The 16398-nt window shown below is 37.7% G+C and overlaps 1 protein-coding gene and 1 long non-coding RNA gene across 3 annotated transcripts; one reads left to right on the forward strand and one right to left on the reverse strand.

Moving 5' to 3' along the window:
* The first annotated feature begins 470 nt into the window (after window positions 1-470).
* LOC105284752 lies at window positions 471-5547 on the forward strand. Its single transcript, XR_894912.2, has 2 exons — window positions 471-1819; window positions 1921-5547. It is a non-coding gene; the product is annotated as an uncharacterized LOC105284752 (long non-coding RNA).
* LOC105284753 (high mobility group protein DSP1) lies at window positions 3656-15496 on the reverse strand. 2 transcript variants are annotated; one of them, XM_011348496.3, is made up of 6 exons: window positions 14681-15496; window positions 9814-9861; window positions 8265-8477; window positions 7266-7429; window positions 6840-7014; window positions 3656-6651 (listed from the first exon to the last, which is right to left on the reverse strand). In XM_011348496.3, exons 1-6 carry the CDS (start codon window positions 15377-15379, stop codon window positions 6532-6534), a joined length of 1419 nt encoding a protein of 472 aa, XP_011346798.1. In that variant the 5' UTR covers window positions 15380-15496; the 3' UTR covers window positions 3656-6531. The 2 variants fall into 2 exon arrangements, with proteins under 2 accessions (XP_011346798.1, XP_011346799.1); XM_011348497.3 differs by lacking the exon at window positions 9814-9861 and having other exon boundaries at window positions 14681-15495.
* Window positions 15497-16398: the final 902 nt, after the last annotated feature.

Raw genomic sequence — 16398 nt, forward strand, 5'->3', positions numbered from 1 at the left:
CGCTCTTTTTTTAGCATATTACTATATCTAAAATTGTAATAAAAATTGCATAAAAATAAGATCAATAGTATATGTTTTAATAATGTTTATATGTACAAGATAAATAAGAAATAAGTAGAAAGGTTGAAAATATATAAAATAATACATAACATAAATATAAATAAAAATTAATAATAATACTTAATATAAATTATAATAGTTTAAAATTAAAAATATTATGAAAAAAAGTTTGACAGCGCATATTTTTTTGCAATAAATATATTTACTTGTGCATTATATTTATCTATGTATTTGATATATTCTCAATTTATTATTATTATTATTATATATTCAATAATTAATAATTATTTTATATATTTTCAATTTTTTTTCTTATTTATAAATATGTATTATACACGTGTATATATGTATATATATATATATATATATTTATATATAAGATTAATATATACATATTTATTTATTTTAATTTTTTATTTATATTTTAAATTGCACGCTCATTAATTTGAAATTATTTTAGAAAATATCGTCTTATACACTTTTACTATTTTCGAATATGCCCACGCAATGTCTAACTGATCGTCATAAGAAATCTGTTTTGTTTTGAGTCACATCTGACGAACCAAGTCACATTCGCGGGCATTGTGTGATCTGTAGTATCCTACGTGAATTGATCTTAAGAATTCAAATAATTATTTCGCAATTTCTCAGTTTGAATTCCATTAACTTTATTTCGGGACTTGCCAGCCGGATCAAGCAGCAGCTCAAACTAATTTAAAGTGCATATCAGTGAGATAATAATGTATCTAATAGCGCACGTCTGGGTCATAATTTTTCTAATATATTTTGAGCTATCGGACGAAAATGTACTGGAACTAATCACTCTGATGTCGCATGTATATTTAGTCATGTTCACAATGCTGTTCGCATTACCGATTATTCACGATGTGTTTATACCTCAGGAAGACTTGGGAAGGATAATACGCTATGTTATAATGTTATGATAATGTTTTTTTTTCGCGGCAATAATTTTAGGTATCCTGTTATTTTCGTTTAACAGGATTTTAATCGAACATTTTGACAATCATGATTTATTAGTACACATATTTAACTACTTGACTCATTCCATGACTTTTTGAATTTTTATTGTGTTAAATTGATTAGATTATTGCTTATCTAATTAAATTTTCTGTGGAATTTTCGATGTGAAGCTTTTTCTCTCTCTGTATTCCACTGTTTTACCCCGAAATAAATATTCGATGAATATATATAGCTAAATAATATTCGTGAAGATTGCATATGTGAGCATGGAAAAATGTATTGACGAAATTTGATTCTGGATTGATGGATTAAAATTAAATATTGCATTAAGCTCATCAAGAGAATGCGGCGATGTTGTTTGAATGCAATGTCTGATTTTGACGCATTGGTTTTTAACGAGACAGGTAAAAACAAATTAAATCGCCGCATTAGCAAGCACATAAATTAGCGAGTAAGTGAATCTCGAGGAGTTACCGAAGAATTTTATTTTTAGATTAAAACGAATACGATCAGAAGCGAAATCCAATAATTCATCAGATCAGATTCGAAGCAAGTGCAAGGAACAATCGTAAGAACAATCTAGCATCGAGAGTCCTGCTGACATATTTTAATAAACAAAATTTACGTATCGACGTATTGGATATTGCTGTAAAAATTGTGACAACGATCACACACGGCTGGCATATATAATCCTACAGTTCAAACAAAAACCTTTTAGACGAGCGCAAAAACTAAGTACAGGCTTAACGATCGGAGATTTTTAGCGATCCACACGATGGTAAAGCACTTATCTGGCACATGTTTGAAGGTCGACGATCCCAAGTTTAAAACAAATCATAAAACGATAACTAATACCTTCAATTAAAATCCTCTTTGCAGCTTTGCTCGCTAAACACGAGTTTGAGAAAACCATAATTGTAACAGTTCTTCGATTAAACACATAATAAATTAAAAACATTGAACGATAGAACATTATTGATGACATCACGAATACTGAAGCGTGAAGAATCCTCCAAAAGATGTAACGGCTTACTAAAAACTTAACAAAAAATGTACAGTTATTAACAAGAATTATCGGGATATTCAATAAACAATGTTTATATTTTGACATGCGAACTCTAATTACAAGAACAAACAATCAGTAAACGATTAATGTAGCCAGTTGGGTTCTTGACGGTTTAACTCTTGCGTATTAAATATAAGACGTGTTTAAGAGTCTTAAAGTTAAGTATTAAATATAAGATAACTACAATTTAATTGTTACTTTGATCTGTCACATCTCTCCTTAATTCTTATCTGTTCAATCTTTCGGCATGAACGAGATAAGAGAAATAATACGAACGGCATCATTTCTGGCATACCAAATTTCTCGAACTGATCACTCTTGTTCGGAATGATTGCAGTCAAAAATTTATATCGATATTGCATCAAGTATCTTTTTAAACTCCTTATGATAGCGTTAGTTTCAGAAATATTTCACTCGAAAACACAAAAATTTTGTTTTATATTCAGATATAAAATTACATAATGATCATGGAATGACAAATCGTATAATGGTAACCGTGCAAATATTTATCCGTTTACATTTGATTATTTTGTTATTAGATTAATTCGAAAACGGGTAATTTGTGCCAGAAAGAAGAGCCGTTGTCGAGATATTTTTTGAAAAGTTTATTTATCCCTAAGAGATATACAAAACAAACATATCTTCTCGTTTAACTATCATAATTCCCCTAGTAGTATAACACAGGAAATTAATGTCATGATCTTTTCGAATACTCCGTTCGTTTTTTTTCTTTTTTTTTTATTCAGTTGTCTCTCCCTAGAACGGATACCGTGCCTCACACAATATCAGTATCAGTTACAATTCGCTCGTTCTTTTTATAATCAGCTATATGTTAAAATTATGCACATCTCTGCAAATCAGTATTAAAATATTACAATTTGATATTTTACAGTCGTTTGTTATTCGCATCCTCTAACTTCCTCTAGAAAACAGGTTCCTTTTCATTCGTTCTGCTCATCATGTGTGTATGTGTGTACATGTAAGAACGTGTATATATCGATCAATCAATATTTAAAATCATTTCCTTTTACGTTGACAATGTGAACCAATGTGTCCTAAAAACAGTAAGGAAAGGGGGAAGGGGAGACAAAGAAAGGTTTGACTTTAACTTTAAGAGAAGTGATATAGTGATTTCAGAGAGCCAAATATCGAGGTGCAAGTGTCGGTCGAATTATAATGAAGCTTCTAAAATTTATATAAATATATATATTTATATTTATATATTTATATAAATGCATGTGCACGCGCAAGATAAATAAATACAGAGAAACATATAAAATATATATTACTACACATATATACTTTATATGTTTAGATCCTTTTTACCGTTCGACGACAACGACGACGACGACGACGACGACGATGATGATGAAGAGAAGAAGAAGTAGAAGAAGAAGAAACCAGTGAGATCCTATTTTTTTCCTTTCCTGTCTTTTTTCATTTTTTTTTATCTCAGCATATTATTACTCGGCTGCTCTCGTTTCCCCTCTCTAATCCCGAATGCGATCAGAATCACTGTACACGCTATAGGATCTAGGAATGTTAATATTACAAGAAACCACAATAATTTATTATAATACAACCTGCTGTACACCAGATGATTCGAGGCAGTACAAGACAGAGAAACGCCTTTCTTCGCGGGGAGCTATCTTCTACTAATTCGCTCCCAGAAACATGATTCGACGAAGCAAATGGCGATCGTTATATCATTCACGTGAGTCTCGAGATGAGAGATTTGAACGTATTTTGCTTTACTACTTTTATTTTCTGAAGTTAAAAACGAATGTCAGAGGGAGAATGGCGATGGCAAGGGGCAGGGACCACTTCAGTATCGACTAAAAAACAGAGAGAGAGAAAAGAGAGAGAAAAGAGAGAGAGAGAGAGAGAGAGAGAGAGAGTAGAAGATAAAGAGAGAAAAAGTTGAACGGAGAGAAAACAAAGTACAAAACATTGTCTTTTGTCATGCGCTAAAAGCGACAGAAGGAAAACAAAGTAAAAAAAACGACTCTGCTGATATCTTTAATTACTGAAATCAAATTCGGGATTAATGAACAAAAATTTGATGTCTACTATTAAAATGAGTGCCAGGAAATCGCGTTATCGTTTCGCGTTACAATTCATCTTCGTGGTCTTACAAGGAAAATAGTTTCGTGGCTGCAGTGGCGATAGCTTACACGAGGCCGCCGGCAGCCCCGAAACAGCGCGAATGTATCTATGATAAAAAAAATGGTATTTTAATTTCATGAAATATACAACAGTCGTCGTTTTGTCAAGTATTAGGACTCGACGATGCCGCTGCTCCATGGCGCTGGGATACCGTGACAGTAATTTTGATTTAATATTAGCCCTTGCATATGAAATGTCGGTTTTATCAACAATTTTTTTCAGAGATTACTTTCGAGGAAACAAAAGTACATGTACGATACAAATGTATAATGTGAATAATATATAAATGTATATATAATATAAATATCAACTAAAAAAGATTCCATGATTTTCCATGAGTTTCTCAAAAATATGAAAATATATAATATCCCAATAAACATACAATATCTCAATAATCTTATCTCGATCGATACGTTCCACAAAAATCAGCAAGTTAAACGTAAAAAGGATTTAAAATTGTATATAAACATGATTTTCCTTCATTATATTGTGTGAATATGTTAAATTTTTTCTATGCTAATATTCATTTCTCTCACGTTAATGTGACTCTTCTTAAACATGGAAGTGATACTACATAAATTTTTTCTATAACAATTGTCTTATAACTATTGTTATTGTGTTAATAATATTATCAATATTATTAATATCATCGTATAATATTATTAATATCAATAATATCACAACGACTTTAAAATTAAAAAGTAAGTTGTATATTGGATTCCTCAATTTTCTCTCTACGTTCCGACAAATTTCTATTTGAAACTTATATAAAAGAATTCATGTATAAACATACTGTGCAAAAAACTGAAAGGTATTTTTGTAAAAGAATCGTGTCACTTCAACGTGATGTGTATAACGTGATAATGGTCACTAAAAAACGTCAACTTCTCGTATAAGAGCGACATCTCATATGCAACGATCGAATGGAAGCTGCGAGCTACATGCACACGCACTCCGTCTCTTTCTCTCTCTATCGTTCTCTTTCTCTCTCTCTCTCTCTCTCACACACACACACACACACAATTCTCTTAATTCGATTCATCGCATCGAGCAATCGCTTATCAGCTACGTAATTAAGGCTCAATCACGTGGTGGCTCGTAGCTCGTAACACCGCCGTGTAGTGTCAAGAAAAAGAGTAAATCGCATGCTTAAAAAAAAAGACGTAGAGAGTCGCAAAGAATCCAGGTCTGTGTTAAGATACACTTAATACTAAACGCACTTACAACTATTACAAGAGACATGTACTCGGTTGTTAAATCAATTACAAAAAAAAGCGCGCACATAAGCAGTCCCATGCCCCGGTACGCGCGTTCAACATGATCGGTCCACTAACAATATACGAAAGAAAAAACGAAGCTCTCTGTACAAGGATATACAATGATTTGCATGTACGTGTCTGTATGCATCACGACGACGCTGGCGACGAATGAACTGAACTGAAATCAAAATTACCCCCGAAACTAGTATATATCTCGCAACAACGCGACGCGACTCGTTCGTCCCGGGAACAGGGAAACCCACGAGATCGCTGGAAATGTTGCCGTAATTTCGATTATTTATCTGGTATACGCCGATACGCGAAGGAAGCGAGAACGTATTTTTTTTTCTTTTTTTTTTAGTTTTTCAAAAAACTCGGTAAAATAGCCAGCCATCTCCGATTCTCGTCCCGCACGAGCCATCACATCGCGATGCTTCGTCATTAGTAAACTATGTAGCTATGTAGCTTGTAACATAGCGCCGATAGAGCAAAAAGTCAAAACAATGATTGAGCCCCTGCGTCTCTTCCGCTCGAGTAGAGAAAGTGCGGGCGCTCGCCGCTTTCTTTTCGGTTTTTTGCTTTTTTTTTCCTCTTGATTCTTTTCCTTTTTTTCTTCCATCCGCTATCCTACTAGCCACTTTACATGATCGTTACTATCAATATGTTAAAGTACAAATGTTCACTCACACAATGATCCTCTCTCGCTCACGCAGCAGCACTCATACATACTAGGTTTCCTTTTTAAAATAATTATCATAATCATCGCGGATAACTTTATCATTACCGTAAATAATCAGGGAGAGAACTGGGAGAGCGATTGATTGTTGTGGAAACTGTAGTTGGGAGGGCTTGGTTGCTTGGTGGTTAGTTACTTTGTTCTCCTAGTGATGGTGGTGTAAGTACGCTCACGCTAAGGTCAATGGTACGTACAGTAGGTGAGGTATGCTTTCAGGATGAAGGACACGGGGTGATAGATGAAGAAATTTCGACGTGCATCCGCTATTCGTCGTCATCCTTCCATCCTTCCTCTTCACTATCGCTTTTTTGGTTCGCCGGCGCTCCTCCCATCACCGTCGGAGCACCGTCGTTTTGCATTTTCTTTTTGTACGCCGTCATCTCCTGCGACAGAAAAAAAAAGTTCCTTGTTGCAAAAACATGGAAAAGAGAGTGTCCTAAGAGCACCTCGGAAATTTATTCTATTGAATATACGTCGTGATGTACCAGAAAGCTAATTTCGCCTTTGATTTTATATGCTAACATGTTTCAATGATTAAAAGGGATTTTAGTTTTGCTGGATTTAAATTTACCCTTTCATATCGAGCCTTGTCCTTCTCCGCCATAGCCTCGTATTTAGATTTGGTTTCGGGATCTGCGTCCGACCATTTCTTGCCTAATTCCTTAGCTATATCGCCTACGCCGTATTCGGGGTTCAGCATCTTGACCTTACCGCGCTCGTCGTTGCAGAACCAGAAGAAAGCAGACCTGATAAAATTAATTGTGAAATCGTATCTGTGAGTTATGTGAAAAGTATACAGCGCAATAAAGATTTAAACCACTTCCTCTTTTGCGAAAACTAGTAACGGTTACCTTAATCTTTTTCAGTTTGAAAAACTTACTCTAAACATCGAATTTCCAGAAAATTTATTAAAATTCATTTTTGAAATTTTCTAGAATATTCTTCACTTTTATTATCCCTTATTTCTACACAAACGTTATCTACAAACAAGGCTTACAGCGATCTTTTTGGCGCATTGAGATCCTTAATGTGTTTGCGTTTCTTGCCCCTGCCCTTATTCTCTCCCTTAGGTGGTGTATAGTTCTGCATCTCCGCATCGTATCTCTTCTTATCTTTTTCTGCCATTTCATGGAAACGCTTCTTTTCTATGTCTGACATAGTCTATAACACAATATTCGATATATAAATACGCGCAGCATTACCATTTTTGCATAGTTAGTCCGAGAATTTTCCACTCCGATTAATAAAACATATTTTTATCTCCCCTTAGTAATCACAAAGTCAGAAAATTTTGTACATTATTCAAACTTTATTTCATTTGTATCAAATTTCCTCGACTAATGTAATAAATGTAATACATCGAATAACATTTTTCAACATTTTTCATTATTGGAGAATAAATGTTTCTTTAATTCAGAATCCAGAGAATTGTGGGGCATGAATTGTATGCGTATGACTATAGAGTACACGTTTAGAAAGTTCCTCATTCCTTAATGACATGGAAAGTTTAATACGCGCATTTTTTATTAATAATTATATTAATTTATTAATAATATCAATTATACGGCTGAAATAGACTGTCAATTTAAATAAAGCTGAGCGTCTTATTTGTAATAATACAAGTGTCCTGCCTGCACGTAATGTTTAACGCACATGTTTATTCACAGTCACAGATCATAGTAGATATCGTAAAATTCGCAAAACTTTCGACAGAATATTACGCCTCTCGCTCTCGCTTTTTACTTCCAACCGTGAAACTGATGCTGCAAGTTCGACTTTCATAAAATATGCGATTTCTTCAGAGTTCTATTACACAAGAATTCTCTTCATAAGAGATTGCCTTTAATAATTATTTGCACACATTTATATGTGATTAAGTTTTAACATTGCATATTTACATATAGTATTGTTAATATCTATATATAAAACAAAGAGTATCTTTTTAACAAGAAAAAAATGTATTAGAATAAATAATTCAAGTCTGAGGGAATCTCACCTTCCATCTCATTGCACATTTTTTGGAGAACTCCCGGAAGACGATCTTCTCCTCGGGATGCTTCTTTTTGTGCTCTTGGCGACATGTCTGGACGAAGAATGCGTACGCTGTCATCCGTCCTCTTGGCTTTGAATCTTTTCCTCTCGGCATATTGTCCCGCTGCAGACTCTGAGCGTTATTTTGTTGAAGATTATTTTGCGGTAGTATTTGGTGCTGAAACCCAAGCAAATGATCTACAATGCAAATTGCTGCCGTAAAAAGTAACTCGAGAGACTCGCTTTTAATAATAACAATACTTTCTATCTCTGTATACGAAAACAAGTTTAGATCTTAAAATAATAACAATGGTCATTATGACAATGATACTTTTCTGTCTTTATATCAGATGTTTAAATTCCAAGATTTCACATTAAAAAGATGTAATTGATGTAAAAAAAATAGAAATTTATAATTCTTGAAATAGATAGGAGAATTCGTGTATATTATGCAAAGACGTAATTGTCGTATCGCATATTGCATAAAAAATGAGAAGGAAATTTCATCGCGTGTTACTAAAGCGCGAGAAGGAGCAATTATGGAAATCTCACGGAGATTTGCAGAGAGATGACAAAATGCAAAAGGCTAGTTACTCAAACTTGGCACGAGCAAATTTAGCAAATTATTTGCGATAACTGAGACGTGTCGTTACGCACTTTACGTAATACGACTTGCGTGTTAAATTAATGAACGGCTGCGGGGCCCGCGATCTCACATTGACAATGAGACACACGTAACAATGCTCGCCGTACAAACGCGAGTTTTTGATTTTGCCAAGTAACAATGGTCATTATATTGTACGTACGTGCACAATATTAATATTATACGATATATTATTATCATTATGTATGTAATTATCACGTCGTTATTACTACATGTAGTGCCACAATAATAGTACAGATGGACAATATTGTTAACATCATTACGTTATTATGACATATTAACATTATATTATATACACATGCATGGCGTGTCACAAAATTCATCACTTTATTTATTATATTATTAAGCCATTTCAAAACAGGAAATAACGCGATAAATTACAAGTTAAGTTATTAATTATACACATGTTATCAGATGCGAAATACTAGGTATAATAAATGGCCCCACATAATTCGACTGCACAAAATATATACATCTATTTAAACTAACACGATGAATTTTGTAACAGCTTGCATGAAGTCATCTATAGACGCACTAGAAGAATAAAATATCGTTCTCTTAAACTTCGTCATGGACGAAGAATCAATAAAGTTGTAAAGTCAAAAGTAGTCTTTGAAGAAACATGTGTGCAAGTTACATGCGCAAGATTCACTTTAACGACTGCGTATGCTTACAAAGCGCAGCTCGCGCGAGATTTACAGTTTGTACACTTATACCATGTAACATATTTATGTAAAGTTGGTTGTGCGCTGTCTGAAGTCTTCGAATATGACGTATCATTATATGTACCTGTACTATACGTACAATATACCGACCGTTATTACTCCGGATAATAATAGTTACCACGTACCTGCAGAAATAATCGGAAATCTAGTTGACCTACGTGCGGATGTGAGATCTGCCGGCAAAATAACTACTATGTAGAATCGAAAATGGTATTGAGCCGCTCCATAAGTAATGCGAGTATCTCGCATTACTTTTGGAGATTTTTTTGCAAACAAAACGGAAGCCTTGCTCTTGCCCGAGGCGCGTAACTGCGCTTTCGTACGTTCGAAATCGAAAAATAGCGATAGCGATCTGAGGGAAAACTCACATTATTCATGGCGCGGCCCAATATATCGCATTACATAAAATATATCTGGCTTAATTAATTAATTATGTCTCAATGTAATTAATTAATTAAAATCCTGGTGCCTGGGAATAAACGTTCTTAAAGCTATTTTACCTACGTAGTAATAATCTAAAAATAACAAATGTAAAAAGATATTTTAATTACGGGAAATTTCTCTCTATCGAGCGAACGCGTTATTTTCTCTCTCGCTTTCCCGCAGTAGCGCACTTTGCCATGCAACATTCTATAGACACGCTGCGATATATGCAACGGATTAAAAATTTATGCCTCTCGTGGGTCGCAGGCGTTGTATTACGATGTACGATCTTCTATATTCGCGGGGATAGAAATAAAATTAACCGAACAATCGACTTATAATAGAGGCCAGATGTTTACGTTGTGCTATCTTTCCTATGAACGTCAATCAAAAGGAGTTCCGAGCGGTCTTGTTTGTTCGGCAGGTATTCCTATCGATGCTCCCATTCCCAAAATACTTTCGTCGTGAATACGCGCGGATTTTATTAATCCGCCGAAATGGAAAGTGGGCAAACATTATGTTTTTCAGTAAAAAATTTCGCAATACGCATTGTACATGCGTATTGCATCACAACTGTAATGCCTCCAAATTTAACATTCATTTGAGAGTAATAAAATGAATAATGATTTCGCATTTATAAATCAATGTATTAACAAAGAATGATCTAGAGAATAATTTCCTTGTTTTAGTCTTATTCGCTTTATCCGAATGGAAATTACGTTTATGAGGATAAAAGTAAATAAGAAACGAATTTCCTCTGTAATCTTCTACGTTCCTTTCTAAGTATTACACGAAGGTGACTTCTTACCAATTGAACAATAGACAACCGTTTTTACTTTCGAAGATTACTTTCAACTGTACACTAAAGTTTGAAACACGTGTACTCTCATTGTCGAACTCGTGTACTCGTTAAAAACTGTTTGCAAAAAATGACCTTAGCATTAAAGTTTTGGCATTCAATAACGCGCATCCATGCTAGGGTAAGTTTTAGAAATATTTTAATAAAACACCTATCATGTGAAAACTGGAATGTAAATGAAGAATCGAAATACATTTCTCTTAATCAGCGCAATGTTTATGCTAAATCAATAAATTTATTTCTAACCTTCTTACACATCGTGTATCTAATAGAAATTAATGTTTCTATCCTTTCACGTATAATGTATTTACAGTAAACAAATATGATAATTATATAAAATATTAAGCAATATTAGAATTTTTATATAATACATAATAAATAAATGAAGAATATAATTTACTTTTTAACATGGCAATATCATTAAAAAGTTAACACTCGATTCTAGTTTAGAAAATATACTCGTTACTTCTCATTTTACAAATTTCATTTCCTACATTTGTTTCTATTCCTCAAATATTTTGAAATACTTTGAAAATTCTAAGAAATTTCCGAATAAAATATCACGTAAAATCGCGTCATTCTTTTTAAAGAATTATCATCGCGAAAGTACGTAATCGGACGGATCATTTATCATAAACTTTCATACATGTAACTTTCATGTAGCATATATCTCGAACAGGATTCCGCTTTCTTATATTATAAGTCCGATTATTTGTTCATGATCTCACGAGAAAATCGCACGTGATCCCGATATTCTCGATATCATTGCCAACACGGATAAATAAAATCGAAGCATTACTACGTGAAGTTGGCAACCTCGAATCTTCATGAAATTTGTAGCTTAGAAAAGATCAATTCCATTACTACTTTGAAACAAAAATGCATAAAAATGTGAGAAGCGTAAATAATCGCGAAGCCTCGTGTATTTCCCAAGTATCTAAAAACTAGAAATATTAGTTGTACGGAAGTTTAATTTTTAATTTTAATTTTAATGTGACAACGAATCTCTTTCAATATAATCGACTAGAGAATATTTCTGTTTTCTATGTTGATCAACTTCGTAATAAAATTCCGTTCTGTTTAACTTTCCACTCTTCCTCATTTTTTTGCCAAGATGTGTGAACTCATTCTTTACCGAGTGTACAGGAGGTACACAACAGTGCTACTGAAAACGGATATTTCGACACTTTTTCGACGTTGGTTAAATCACGGAAGAGAAATGAAAAGGTTCCAGATACCAAAGCGACCGGCGCAGCCGGTCTCGCCGAACGCGAACGCACTTACGAAGAAGGCCGCATGAAACCCGGAATCAATAGCGGACGGCGGATGTACGGACGGGCGGACGGACGCGGACACGGCGGGGCGAGAGAGCCGCGCGCGCGAGCCAGGACGAGAACGCTGACGACGAAACGCGCGAAAATCGGTGTTCACTTTACTTGCACGCCGCCGATACGGCAATTAATGATTTTCTGGTCTTTTACCATATTGGGCTACACATTCAAATTGCAGAAGACCAATTTTTCCTACGATATGTTTGTTCCCCCACATCGTAAAATCTGCCGTTGATGGAATAGAATTAAGTAGTGTACTGAGAACAAGAGTGCACTTTTCGGTTTGTACGAGGATACCGGGCAGATTCTGAACCCCTACCTCCATTGTCGTGTCTTAAAGTGTCGACTGAATCGACTGAGTCAAGTAAGAAATCACGTAAATCAAGCGATCGTTTGTCCTTTTCAACGATAAAGAGATACGCGAATTGCTCCGAGAAACATTTTTGAGTCGAGATATTGCCTTTACACACAGGCTACAATGCTGTGTAAATCTATTGAGGAAAACCGACTCGAACGACCACCCAACAAGACAAAGAAAATTTTAAGTTATGGAAAATCTTGTCAGAGAGAGACGTATTCCATATCTGATTTGTATTACGCCGTTCCATTTCCAAGATCAACGTACAAATTGCTTAGCTCATCGTCATCCGGAATTGCTCTCTTTCCTACTCTTTTTACCATCAGCGATTGGTCAAGATCACCAGATCGGCAAATTCCAACACACAAGATGAAGCAAAATAAACATTCTTTTGCTTAGCAATATTTCTCTCTTTCTAGGATATTGTTACTTCTACGTTTGCAAAATCTCTAATGTAGATAATGCACGTGAAATTTCCACGGGCTGCAATTCCTTGCAATTTAAACTCGTTCGGATACAAAGAGATACGAAGAAACACATGAACATACATATGCACGCGATGTTTTTCACAATTATCGCAATTCGCAGGAATAGATCACCTCCTCTTCGTTGCCTATCAAAGTTCATTCCGAGTGCAACCGAAGAAATTTCAATGTATCTCATTGTTTCAATATATTATCGATTGCGATCGTAACTTCTAACCGACAGTGGGTTCTTTCACAATGTTACGAGCGAGGTGTAATCATCATGAAATCTCTTAATTTAATAAGAAACATGTCTGTCAAAGTTTCTTAAATTATCGTAATTACATTAGATATTCGATTTATTGATGATACCACTTTGTCAATTAAAGGTTATTCTTGTCGAGATCTCTCAATGAAGAACGGCGTGTTCGATACGCAATTTTCGATGATTGCGAGAAAATCAACGGAATACGTGCCAAGAAAGAAACAACAAAGATAGATCAGTTGCCAACATCGGACGGAGAGAGAAAACCATAAAGCCCGTTTTTCTTAAGATGAATACGTTGCGCGAAAGAACAGCAAACGAATGCTAAAAACAGACGCAGATTTCATTATATAAAAGTTTCCTTGGTGACTCATGAGAGAGAACACCTTAAAAATTGTTCTACGATTCGAAAACTATCTAAAAAGGTATTTTTCTACATAAAAAAACGAAAAATATTAAAGCTCGCAAATACATATCTAGTTAAGTAGAAAAAGTATGCGAAGATATAATTGAAAAGAACAGATTCCCGCGTTTAGAGTCGGCTGGAAAAGTTGTCAAAAGTGCCGCGTGGCCATTTGGTCGGACCAAGTACATATATATAGATACATACATATATATATATATATATTTCTCTCTTTCTTTCTCTCTCCACATTATAGTCAACCGCTCGTTTGCCGCGCGCGCGAAAGCGGCCGAAAGGCCAGCAAGCAAGAGGAAAGAAGAGGGAAGGGTGCAGAGCGAGGTCGTCGCGTTTCGGGCTACGTATACCTACTACTACAACGCGATACAAAGGTGTAAACGCCATCCCGTTACCGGATAGCCGGTTCTTAGATTGAGACTGTCCGACGTAGATTCGATCTGCGAAACAGAAGGCCTGCATCGGTCTCAGAGTCTTCCGTTTGTAATTTTAGCTAAATCCGATTCACTGTGTCTCTAAACTTGTAACAAGACAGAGTAATTGCCTTATTTCGTTTCCCAATTTGATATTTAAGAATGAAAAGACACGGCGAGCTCAAGCGAGTTGATTGCCAATCGTCGTGCTTTTTTGGTCGCCCGCCTGTTCATTGAGAGGACGCCGGACACAAATACCCAAATGTACACGATACATGAATCGAAAACTGGGCATCTGGGTAACGGGAAGGCATTTATGAGAACGCCCAAAGTGTCACGAAGGCATAAAAGAGGAGAAAACGACGTGGCGCGGCGCTTCGAGGAAAAAGGCCGTTCGAAAAAGGGAAACTTTTCGTGTTTGAGGGGGCGGTGCTATGTCGTACTCGTACTTCGCAACATACCGGGGACATAACGGGGGGCGTGGACGTTTGCGTAGTAATGGGCGAAAGATGTTGCTGCTGCTGCTGCTGTTGTTGCTGCTGACCCTGCAATTGCTGATGCAGGTTGTTCTGAGCGGCGGCGGCGTCCATGACTCCGCCTGGATACCACCACTGTACGCCGGGCGGTGCGGAAGGTGTGCCGGGTACACCGGCAGCACCGGCGCCACCGCCACCACCGGTACCCGCACCGCCGCCACCACCGGCAGCGACGGCGCCTTGTCCAGGACCAGGCGCCGTTCCGAGCCTATAATCGTATCCTCCCCTCATGCACGCGGCGCCGCCGCCGACCGGCGTGGACGTCGACACCGGACTCGACGCCGTGCCGGTGGTGGCCGGATTCTGGAAGCTGGAGGCCATTTTGTAGGAGAAGAGCTGTTGGCTCGCTGCGGCGGCAGTACTTCGGACGATATCTGGATGGTGTTGCGACTGCTGTTGCTGTTGAGCGAGTTGCTGCTGCTGCTGTTGATTCATCAGATGCTGATGCAGATTTTGCTGCTGCTGCTGCTGCTGCTGTTGCTGCTGCTGCTGCTGCTGTTGTTGCTGATCGGTCGAGACGGCGTTCAAGCTCGAAGGCCACCAGGCGGCACCGCCAGAGGCATCCTCTCGGTTACCCGGGCTCGCGGTGCCCCAGCCACCGGCCACGCGGTGGTGTTCCGACATATCGGACACGCAAGTACGTCCGTTTGTCCGTCACCTCAGTCTCTCGTTTTACCCACTGGTGGGCACCACACGGCGAGAGAAAGAAGGATGCACGGAGGAATTGCGCGCACACATGCACGCGCTAGCGTTCCCTTTCTCTCACTCCCTCTCTCTCTCTCTCTCTCTTTCTCTCCCTCCCTCACTCTCTTTATCTCTTTCTCTCTCTAGTACTCACACGCACACGCGCGCGCTCGCACGCTCATACTCGGTAACATCTCGCGTGCACGCACAGTGCACACAACGGTGTGACTATCTCTCTCTCCCTCTCTCTCTCTCTCTTTCTCGGTCGTGCACGAAGAAGAAGTCTGTCTCACATTCGCGCACTTGGGAACTCGCTAGTACCAACGCTTAGGTGTCGGATAGGAGAGACCACGCACCGCACGCACGCACGCGTTCAATGCGTTCTTCACTGTCACACGACACTGTCGCGTTCAGCCGGCCGATGGTGGTTGCACTACCACAAATACCAAACACCGTGTTATACGTTGCTCGTGGTCATTTCCACACGACAATGACCACCGCGTTCGTCTTGCCCTCTCGTTTGATAAGTGCGTAGAACGTGTGTCGCGAGCGCGCGCTTAGTTCAGTTCCCGTGAATATTCGTACGGTACGTTATACTTGGGATGCGGTCTACTCGACGCTACGCTCGACCGTTCGTTAGCTCCGTGAGTAGGTACGGCGGCGGGTAGAAGAGGCAAGCGGGCGGGTGGGTAGGGGAGGGCGCTCTCTCTCTCCCCCTCTAGCTCTTTCTTTTTCCCTCTGTCTCCCCACCATCGACGACGAGAAGCAACGACGTCGAACGCTCACGACGCTTCGTCTCTCTTTCTCTCCCGCCTTCTTTCCTTCCCTTCTTTTTCTTCGTCTCTCTCTCTGTCTCCCTCAAGCCCGTTTATCTATTTCACTCCCTCCCACTGTACTGTCCCGTGGCGAGACCCGCTCGTTCGACGGCCACGGTGGTTCCTTCTTCCAACAGCGGCGTC

This window comes from Ooceraea biroi, chromosome 1 (genome assembly GCF_003672135.1).
Source record: "Ooceraea biroi isolate clonal line C1 chromosome 1, Obir_v5.4, whole genome shotgun sequence".
NCBI classification, from domain to species: domain Eukaryota; kingdom Metazoa; phylum Arthropoda; class Insecta; order Hymenoptera; family Formicidae; genus Ooceraea; species Ooceraea biroi.

What these genes read in the sequence shown, in the direction of transcription:
- LOC105284753 (XM_011348496.3), bottom strand. Translation starts at nt 15,379, where the DNA reads ATGTCGGAACACCACCGCGTGGCCGGTGGCTGGGGCACCGCGAGCCCG. An exon ending in AATGTGCAATGAGATGGAAG is followed by an intron (nt 7,430 to 8,264) that starts GTGAGATTCCCT and finishes ATTGTGTTATAG; the next exon opens with ACTATGTCAGACATAGAAAA. An exon ending in ACAAGGCTCGATATGAAAGG is followed by an intron (nt 6,652 to 6,839) that starts GTAAATTTAAAT and finishes TTTCTGTCGCAG; the next exon opens with GAGATGACGGCGTACAAAAA.